The sequence below is a fragment of the Amphiura filiformis genome, unplaced genomic scaffold (genome assembly GCF_039555335.1).
Source record: "Amphiura filiformis unplaced genomic scaffold, Afil_fr2py scaffold_193, whole genome shotgun sequence".
Lineage (NCBI taxonomy): Eukaryota > Metazoa > Echinodermata > Ophiuroidea > Amphilepidida > Amphiuridae > Amphiura > Amphiura filiformis.
The window spans coordinates 49,906-61,083 of record NW_027305657.1 but is presented as its reverse complement, the minus strand read 5'-3'; the positions used below and the strand labels follow the sequence as shown (position 1 = coordinate 61,083).

The window sequence follows — 11,178 nt, the reverse complement described above, 5'->3', positions numbered from 1 at the left end:
CAATATTGTACGTACAATATGGAGTCTGAAGCGCGCTTAACTGCAGTATGAAAGAAGAATCAAGAAGATCACGCATAGTAGTTGTATTACGGTCATCTGGTCCATATAAAGCCTAAAGTCAACATAACTCTACACCACATGTGTTTGCATTGATGTGAACATTTGTAATAGCGAAGAAAACACGTACGTACTGGCATAACCCTGAAACATGTTGAATTGCTTTTCAGACAAAGAAGCACCAGTGATTACTTCATGTCCTGTAGACAAAGAAATAGAAACAAACCCAGGCAAAGCCACTGCAAGATTTGTATACACAAATCCTACTGCTACAGATAATTCTGGTGAGGTGAGCGTTGAGTGTTATCCACCATCTCAATCAGAGTTTATAATAGGAAACACAACGGTTAAGTGTTTAGCACGAGACAACAGTGAGAATAGTATGACATGCGACTTTCAAGTCCTCGTTAAAGGTAAGTCCATCTTTATATGCTGCATTATTTCCACTGTGGCGTAGCTAGGGGTTGTGTCGCCCAGGGCTAAGGATACATAATGGCGCCACCTCCCTGATTATTGAAACAAGTGCGCGAAAATTTAAACAAATAATATCCCTCATTAATTTTAGTAATAATGAAGTTGAATATCGGTCTTAAATTGATCTTTGAAATGTGAAATGATTTTGTGCTGAATTGCGCGCGAAGCGCCCGAAAAGTTTGACCTTCATCGCTAGGAGGGGGCGCAAAATCGATGCTGAATTGGTCAACTTGACGCCCCCTAAGAGTGGCGCCCAGGGCACGGCCCCCCGTCGCTACGCCACTGTATTTCCGTTACAACCAGTCCACATAACATGGTAGATCTATGTTCGTCAAGACACATCAGTACATGTCACAAAGATTAGCACCCCAATCGGTGCTTGCAAAATATATCACAACGCATTCTATCAACAAACAGTCAATCCCCTTATCTCAAACCATTCTAACCTTATACTTAAATTTTGTTGTCTCGGTTTTCTGCTCAGTGACCTACTTCATCCGTCTTTATGGCCTGTGTTGGTCTGGCGGGTGGGAGTGGGGTGTTGCTGGGTGGGTTGGTTGGGTTCAGGTGGGCCGGGGAGGAGGGGTGGGTAAATCCATGTGTCTGATAGGTAGGGGTCACTGAGCAGATTTCCATAATTGTAATAATGTAATGATGTGTACATCCATATTGGGAGGGTGGGCTTGTCGGCTGCTGCATGTGTCTCTTTTCATTTGTTGGCCTTGGGTGGATGCCGGACTCGTCCTGGGTCCCGGTCGCTTGGGGTCGTCACCGGGTTGCCTGGTTTGGGAATGTTTTCTGTATTCCTTCATGTAGGCAATGTGGCTTGGGGATGATTTGGAGTGGCCTCCACGTGGCATGGGTCTGGTTTTTGTTCCTGGCTGGTGGGTGGGGGAGACACGTATGTGGTGGCTGGCGGGTGCATCCTTGTAATGTGGATGTACACACAATGTGTTTAAACAGTGCAATAGTATATCTTTTTATGTAATTGCCCCAATGGGTTGGAGGAGTCACACCTTTTGGTGACAGTGTCTTGATGCTTCTGACTCTTCCTGGCTAGCCCATTGGGTCTATTTTTACTTTTGTTTCCTTTGTATGTATTGCGTAATTTTACTTTGGTTTTTGATGTATGTTTAGCCGAATTTGTAAAATAAAATAAAAATAAATATACCATGTTAATTGTTTTAGACATAGAAGCACCAGTGATTACTTCATGTCCTACAGACCAAGAAATAGAAACAGACCCAGGCAAAGCCACTGCCATGTTTGTATACACAAATCCTACTGCTACAGATAATTCTGGTGAGGTGAACGTTGAGTGCTATCCACTATCTGGATCAGAGTTTATAATAGGACAAACAACGGTTACCTGTGTAGCACGAGACAACAGCGAGAATAACAAGACATGCGATTTTCAAGTCCTGATTAAAGGTAAGTCCATTATTTACATCACAACCAGTCTATATCATAACATATTTTGCACACAGCCTACTTACACCACGATTCTTGTAGGGTCATAATGAGGTGTGGTATAAAATAGGCTAGTAGCCCGGGCTAGTAGTTCTTTCTGGGGTATATTTCTCATCACACCATTCTTGTGGGGTACAAAAACAGTATTTTAAAAATGTTGTCAAAATGTTATCATCATGGTTATTGTAAAATATGTTTGGGCAAACAATTTTATAAAATATGTTGTCAACACCTGACAACATTATATTAGAATATTTTAGATCTAGACCACGTTTTCAAAAATGTTTTCTGAATGTTTATTAAAACGTTTGATATCATGTATATAACCTGACGTTTAAACTTTTTCTGTAAAATGTTTTGTGTTTGCTGGGCTATGAGCAGCTAAGCACACACACCAACCCCATACACCCCATCATCTCCTAAGGATGACAAAATGAATTTAATGGGAAATTTCTAACCATTTCAAATTAAATTGCGTCCATATCCAATGTTCTTCAAACCGTAGATGCAGAAGCACCAGTGATTGTTTCATGTCCTGCAGACCAAGAAATAGAAACAGACTCCGGCAAAGCCACTGTCATGTTTGTATATAATAATCCGAATGCTACAGACAATTCTGGTGAGGTGAGCGTTGAGTGTTATCCACCATCTCAATCAGAGTTTATAATAGGACAAACAACGGTTACGTGTGTAGCACGAGACAGCAGCGAGAATAACAAGACATGCGACTTTCAAGTCCTCGTTAAAGGTAAGTCTATTATTTCCATCACACGTGTTAGGCAGCTTAAGTTGTGTCGCTATACCAAGGTGCGTTTGTTCGTAGCGTTACACATTTGGTTTGAAGCAGCCCGCGATGGCAAATGATTCACTTAAAACGTCATCAAATTTACAACTTGGCTGTTTGGCAAGGACTTGTTATCAGTGGCGGCGCCAGGATTTTTTTTCGGGGGGCATGGGGGTGGGGGGTCAAAGTGAATTTCAGGGGGGAGGGGTGCAAAATCAACACATTTTGCTCAAAATTGCCCCTCATTTTGGGTTTTTACTGGGAAGGGGTGGCAAGAGTTCATGTCCCCCATGGCGCCGCCACTGCCTGTTGGGTTGATAATATCACCCTTCCACCCTTCAGTTAATCAACATTTATAATGCGAAGTTTGTGAACCCGAACACTGGTTTGAAATTATTCGGGTATGAAATACCTAGGAGATAGCGGATTGCTACATGGTCCGAATGAAGACTACGATTACTATCAATGTCAGAAAATATAGTGCCAGATACACGCGTAATAACCAGAGCCTATGACCACGACGAATGGTTGACCCAGTGACATCTTGTTTCAAGAAAGAAGAATCAAGAAGATCACGCATAGTAGTTGTATTACGGTCATCTGGTCCATATAAAGCCTAAAGTCAACATAACTCTACACCACATGTGTTTGCATTGATGTGAACATTTGTAATAGCGAAGAAAACACATGGTGGTGGAAAATGCTGTTATGTATAAGTACGTACTGGAATAACCCTGAAACATGTTGAATTGCTTTTCAGACAAAGAAGCACCAGTGATTACTTCATGTCCTGTAGACAAAGAAATAGAAACAAACCCAGGCAAAGCCACTGCAAGATTTGTATACACAAATCCTACTGCTACAGATAATTCTGGTGAGGTGAGCGTTGAGTGTTATCCACCATCTCAATCAGAGTTTATAATAGGAAACACAACGGTTAAGTGTTTAGCACGAGACAACAGTGAGAATAGTATGACATGCGACTTTCAAGTCCTCGTTAAAGGTAAGTCCATCTTTATATGCTGCATTATTTCCACTGTGGCGTAGCTAGGGGTTGTGTCGCCCAGGGCTAAGGATACATAATGGCGCCACCTCCCTGATTATTGAAACAAGTGCGCGAAAATTTAAACAAATAATATCCCTCATTAATTTTAGTAATAATGAAGTTGAATATCGGTCTTAAATTGATCTTTGAAATGTGAAATGATTTTGTGCTGAATTGCGCGCGAAGCGCCCGAAAAGTTTGACCTTCATCGCTAGGAGGGGGCGCAAAATCGATGCTGAATTGGTCAACTTGACGCCCCCTAAGAGTGGCGCCCAGGGCACGCCCCCCCCCCCCGTCGCTACGCCACTGTATTTCCGTTACAACCAGTCCACATAACATGGTAGATCTATGTTCGTCAAGACACATCAGTACATGTCACAAAGATTAGCACCCCAATCGGTGCTTGCAAAATATATCACAACGCATTCTATCAACAAACAGTCAATCCCCTTATCTCAAACCATTCTAACCTTATACTTAAATTTTGTTGTCTCGGTTTTCTGCTCAGTGACCTACTTCATCCGTCTTTATGGCCTGTGTTGGTCTGGCGGGTGGGAGTGGGGTGTTGCTGGGTGGGTTGGTTGGGTTCAGGTGGGCCGGGGAGGAGGGGTGGGTAAATCCATGTGTCTGATAGGTAGGGGTCACTGAGCAGATTTCCATAATTGTAATAATGTAATGATGTGTACATCCATATTGGGAGGGTGGGCTTGTCGGCTGCTGCATGTGTCTCTTTTCATTTGTTGGCCTTGGGTGGATGCCGGACTCGTCCTGGGTCCCGGTCGCTTGGGGTCGTCACCGGGTTGCCTGGTTTGGGAATGTTTTCTGTATTCCTTCATGTAGGCAATGTGGCTGGGGGATGATTTGGAGTGGCCTCCACGTGGCATGGGTCTGGTTTTTGTTCCTGGCTGGTGGGTGGGGGAGACACGTATGTGGTGGCTGGCGGGGGCATCCTTGTAATGTGGATGTACACACAATGTGTTTAAACAGTGCAATAGTATATCTTTTTATGTAATTGCCCCAATGGGTTGGAGGAGTCACACCTTTTGGTGACAGTGTCTTGATGCTTCTGACTCTTCCTGGCTAGCCCATTTGGGTCTATTTTTACTTTTGTTTCCTTTTGTATGTATTGCGTAATTTTACTTTGGTTTTTGATGTATGTTTAGCCGAATTTGTAAAATAAAATAAAAATAAATATACCATGTTAATTGTTTTAGACATAGAAGCACCAGTGATTACTTCATGTCCTACAGACCAAGAAATAGAAACAGACCCAGGCAAAGCCACTGCCATGTTTGTATACACAAATCCTACTGCTACAGATAATTCTGGTGAGGTGAACGTTGAGTGCTATCCACTATCTGGATCAGAGTTTATAATAGGACAAACAACGGTTACCTGTGTAGCACGAGACAACAGCGAGAATAACAAGACATGCGATTTTCAAGTCCTGATTAAAGGTAAGTCCATTATTTACATCACAACCAGTCTATATCATAACATATTTTGCACACAGCCTACTTACACCACGATTCTTGTAGGGTCATAATGAGGTGTGGTATAAAATAGGCTAGTAGCCCGGGCTAGTAGTTCTTTCTGGGGTATATTTCTCATCACACCATTCTTGTGGGGTACAAAAACAGTATTTTAAAAATGTTGTCAAAATGTTATCATCATGGTTATTGTAAAATATGTTTTGGCAAACAATTTTATAAAATATGTTGTCAACACCTGACAACATTATATTAGAATATTTTAGATCTAGACCACGTTTTCAAAAATGTTTTCTGAATGTTTATTAAAACGTTTGATATCATGTATATAACCTGACGTTTAAACTTTTTCTGTAAAATGTTTTGTGTTTGCTGGGCTATGAGCAGCTAAGCACACACACCAACCCCATACACCCCATCATCTCCTAAGGATGACAAAATGAATTTAATGGGAAATTTCTAACCATTTCAAATTAAATTGCGTCCATATCCAATGTTCTTCAAACCGTAGATGCAGAAGCACCAGTGATTGTTTCATGTCCTGCAGACCAAGAAATAGAAACAGACTCCGGCAAAGCCACTGTCATGTTTGTATATAATAATCCGAATGCTACAGACAATTCTGGTGAGGTGAGCGTTGAGTGTTATCCACCATCTCAATCAGAGTTTATAATAGGACAAACAACGGTTACGTGTGTAGCACGAGACAGCAGCGAGAATAACAAGACATGCGACTTTCAAGTCCTCGTTAAAGGTAAGTCTATTATTTCCATCACACGTGTTAGGCAGCTTAAGTTGTGTCGCTATACCAAGGTGCGTTTGTTCGTAGCGTTACACATTTGGTTTGAAGCAGCCCGCGATGGCAAATGATTCACTTAAAACGTCATCAAATTTACAACTTGGCTGTTTGGCAAGGACTTGTTATGAGTGGCGGCGCCAGGATTTTTTTCGGGGGGCATGGGGGTGGGGGTCAAAGTGAATTTCAGGGGGGAGGGGTGCAAAATCAACACATTTTGCTCAAAATTGCCCCTCATTTTGGGTTTTTACTGGGAAGGGGTGGCAAGAGTTCATGTCCCCATGGCGCCGCCACTGCCTGTTGGGTTGATAATATCACCCTTCCACCCTTCAGTTAATCAACATTTATAATGCGAAGTTTGTGAACCCGAACACTGGTTTGAAATTATTCGGGTATGAAATACCTAGGAGATAGCGGATTGCTACATGGTCCGAATGAAGACTACGATTACTATCAATGTCAGAAAATATAGTGCCAGATACACGCGTAATAACCAGAGCCTATGACCACGACGAATGGTTGACCCAGTGACATCTTGTTTCAAGAAAGAAGAATCAAGAAGATCACGCATAGTAGTTGTATTACGGTCATCTGGTCCATATAAAGCCTAAAGTCAACATAACTCTACACCACATGTGTTTGCATTGATGTGAACATTTGTAATAGCGAAGAAAACACATGGTGGTGGAAAATGCTGTTATGTATAAGTACGTACTGGAATAACCCTGAAACATGTTGAATTGCTTTTCAGACAAAGAAGCACCAGTGATTACTTCATGTCCTGTAGACAAAGAAATAGAAACAAACCCAGGCAAAGCCACTGCAAGATTTGTATACACAAATCCTACTGCTACAGATAATTCTGGTGAGGTGAGCGTTGAGTGTTATCCACCATCTCAATCAGAGTTTATAATAGGAAACACAACGGTTAAGTGTTTAGCACGAGACAACAGTGAGAATAGTATGACATGCTACTTTCAAGTCCTCGTTAAAGGTAAGTCCATCTTTATATGCTGCATTATTTCCACTGTGGCGTAGCTAGGGGTTGTGTCGCCCAGGGCTAAGGATACATAATGGCGCCACCTCCTGATTATTGAAACAAGTGCGCGAAAATTTAAACAAATAATATCCCTCATTAATTTTAGTAATAATGAAGTTGAATATCGGTCTTAAATTGATCTTTGAAATGTGAAATGATTTTGTGCTGAATTGCGCGCGAAGCGCCCGAAAATTTTGACCTTCATCGCTAGGAGGGGGCGCAAAATCGATGCTGAATTGGTCAACTTGACGCCCCTAAGAGTGGCGCCCAGGGCACGGCCCCCGTCGCTACGCCACTGTATTTCCGTTACAACCAGTCCACATAACATGGTAGATCTATGTTCGTCAAGACACATCAGTACATGTCACAAAGATTAGCACCCCAATCGGTGCTTGCAAAATATATCACAACGCATTCTATCAACAAACAGTCAATCCCCTTATCTCAAACCATTCTAACCTTATACCATGTTAATTGTTTTAGACATAGAAGCACCAGTGATTACTTCATGTCCTACAGACCAAGAAATAGAAACAGACCCAGGCAAAGCCACTGCCATGTTTGTATACACAAATCCTACTGCTACAGATAATTCTGGTGAGGTGAACGTTGAGTGCTATCCACTATCTGGATCAAAGTTTATAATAGGACGAACAACGGTTACCTGTGTAGCACGAGACAACAGCGAGAATAACAAGACATGCGATTTTCAAGTCCTGATTAAAGGTAAGTCCAGTATTTACATCACAACCAGTCTATATCATAACATATTTTGCACACAGCCTACTTACACCACGATTCTTGTAGGGTCATAATGAGGTGTGGTATAAAATAGGCTAGTAGCCCGGGCTAGTAGTTCTTTCTGGGGTATATTTCTCATCACACCATTCTTGTGGGGTACAAAAACAGTATTTTAAAAATGTTGTCAAAATGTTATCATCATGGTTATTGTAAAATATGTTTTGGCAAACAATTTTATAAAATATGTTGTCAACACCTGACAACATTATATTAGAATATTTTAGATCTAGACCACGTTTTCAAAAATGTTTTCTGAATGTTTATTAAAACGTTTGATATCATGTATATAACCTGACGTTTAAACTTTTTCTGTAAAATGTTTTGTGTTTGCTGGGCTATGAGCAGCTAAGCACACACACCAACCCCATACACCCCATCATCTCCTAAGGATGACAAAATGAATTTAATGGGAAATTTCTAACCATTTCAAATTAAATTGCGTCCATATCCAATGTTCTACAAACCGTAGATGCAGAAGCACCAGTGATTGTTTCATGTCCTGCAGACCAAGAAATAGAAACAGACTCCGGCAAAGCCACTGTCATGTTTGTATATAATAATCCGAATGCTACAGACAATTCTGGTGAGGTGAGCGTTGAGTGTTATCCACCATCTCAATCAGAGTTTATAATAGGACAAACAACGGTTACGTGTGTAGCACGAGACAGCAGCGAGAATAACAAGACATGCGACTTTCAAGTCCTCGTTAAAGGTAAGTCTATTATTTCCATCACAACTAGTCTACATCATAACACGATATAGATAATTATATGCATTTCTCTCAAAGCCAAGAACATCTGCGCACGTGACAATATTATTAAAAGTTTAGCAACAAGCTATAAAACTCTTTTATTTACAGTGATAAAGATTATTTGATTTTCATGAAATTTGGACACGATCATCAGCAAAACTGGTTTTGCCGCCAACCACTGTATATTATGTCCTTTATGACAAGATGGCAGATACTTGTTCTCACACAAATATTATCTTTGAATCTATAATTCACAGAGATATATTGTTCAACTGGATGGGATATCATTGGATATCCTGATATTGACGACGGCAGCCGGGCTATGGTATCACCTGACAAATACATGCCTTGTAACGGTGTCGTCACTGAGTGGCGGTTATTTGCGAAAGCGACTGGTATTCTCAATGGTATATATTATAGGCTACTTTTATATCATCCAAATAAAATTTTATTATGAATGTATTAGACCTTGTTATTTGGTTATCTATTTAGGAAAAATAGACCATTACATTAAATACCTCATATTAGCTAGGAGGTCACATTGGTGAGAGTATTTTTATTGAAAGAACCGCCTGTATTTATTTTCATTTATTTATGAAAAGAGACAGAGAAGGAAAATATCCTCTTGTTTGGTAAAAGATGTTAATAAATCACAAAAAGATTATTTTCTTCAACCCAAATATTCTAAATCACATCACTTTAAACTTAAAAACGACAAACTTAAAGAACACAATGTTTAAATCAATTTTAACACTGGTCATTATAATTTGTTGAAAATGATCACACGAAACCCACAAAATCACTATTATTACCATTGACTCGGTGTTATAGCAGAATGAAACAATTTGCAATATTCCTATCTTGAATCAGAGTATACAAAAAAAATAATCGTTTTTATACTATAGTAATCATATGGAGGCATGATTCCGGCGATTCTTTTCACGTAGTTGGTTTCAATACTATCAGCATCTCGACTCATCAGATAAACCAAATCTTAACTTACCCAGTCGCTGAGAGTGAAGGTATACAAGTACAAGCAGGAGATATGATTGGATGGGCCTCTCAGGATGGTATTCTAGCATGTGATTACCAAGGTGGTTCGCTTGTCCGATGGAGATCTATTGTAGATGCTTCTTCTTTAGATGTCAATGGATACTATCAAATAAATAGTGGTAGTGGTCATCGTGATTATGCTATCCATGCTACAGTGACACCATATGAAGGTAAGATAATACATTTACGTTTTGCAATAAATATAATAATAATTTAATGATATATATAAAAAGAAAAAAGGGTTGTCCACCTTTGAATAACCAGAAAAGCCTGTAACAAATGCCCAGCGCTTAGGGATAGTACCATGGCTTTCACACACTTATACACCACTTGACATCATTGTTTATCAACAAAGGCGAGGGACTGGTCTATCGATATGCTTGAACGAACCGCTACACTGTTCAATGGCTTTCTTGTACTATATGAAATGTGGTGGGCCCTGAGCAAACTACGATGCGCACGCACACTGCAGGGCAAAGAACAATGGTACTTTCCATTGTTCTTTGCCCTGCAGTGTACGTGCGCATCGTAGTCTGCTCAGGGCATGTGTATTTTAAATCTCCCACCACATTTCATATAGTACAAGAAAGCCATTGAAAAACTGAAATCTCATTTACTTTTTTAATTATGAATTTTTAATTAAATCCGGCAAAACGCCATTTTTGAGCATTTCAAGGCTACTATTTTACATGACAAATTATTCCTAAAATCTTATATTCATTTTAAGTTCAGATTTTTGGAAATTTCCTAAGATTTCCCAAACAGGAAATATACGATATCTCCGGAAGGGAATATGGTATGAAAGTCAAACAACCACCAAAATGTGTATTTTACCCAAACTATAATGTCATGCCAATTTTAGCCAAAAGTGGATGTAAGGGCTTTTGCAACAGAGCTCTTCATATATTTTCATACATGATGACACCACAAAAACCAACATGTCAACATGCGAATAGGCGTAAACCAACCAAGTTTCATAACATTTTAGACAAAAGATACTAGTAGTAAATAATTTAATAATTAAAAAATTTTTGAATGAATTTAGAATTACTTTAATACTATTTTATAACAAGCTACTTGTGAGAGTGATTGGGAGCTTTTTGGATATTATTGTTACCAAGCCATTCCTCTGAGCAGATCCTTTGATGCAGCGGAAGGTGAATGTCAAAGTCAAGGTGGTCATTTGGCGAGTATCCACAGCCAAGGCGAGCAGAAGTTCATTGCAGGTAAACAAAGATTGAAACTTAAATGTATTGGTAATATTGATGACGTAGGTGAATTAATTAATTAATTAATTAATAATTAAATAATTAATTAATTAATTAATTAATTAAGTAATTAAAATTAACTAATTTATTAATTTATTAGGGTTGTGAAAATTATCATTCATCCAGGTATTAATAACTATAAAATTTGAT

General features: G+C 39.6%; 1 protein-coding gene across 1 annotated transcript; it reads left to right on the top strand.

The window, feature by feature from the left end:
• The first annotated feature begins 208 nt into the window (after positions 1-208).
• On the top strand, positions 209-4,478 carry LOC140145277 (hyalin-like). Its single transcript, XM_072167037.1, has 5 exons — positions 209-470; positions 1,720-1,962; positions 2,507-2,749; positions 3,546-3,788; positions 4,339-4,478. The coding sequence occupies exons 1-5, from the start codon at positions 209-211 to the stop codon at positions 4,476-4,478; spliced, it is 1,131 nt and encodes a 376-aa protein (XP_072023138.1).
• Positions 4,479-11,178: the final 6,700 nt, after the last annotated feature.

Coding starts and splice junctions, on each gene's coding strand:
- LOC140145277 (XM_072167037.1), top strand. CDS start 209: ATGTTGAATTGCTTTTCAGACAAAGAAGCACCAGTGATTACTTCATGT. Junction 471..1,719: donor CTTTCAAGTCCTCGTTAAAG/GTAAGTCCATCT, acceptor TAATTGTTTTAG/ACATAGAAGCACCAGTGATT. Junction 3,789..4,338: donor CTTTCAAGTCCTCGTTAAAG/GTAAGTCCATCT, acceptor TTTTCTGCTCAG/TGACCTACTTCATCCGTCTT.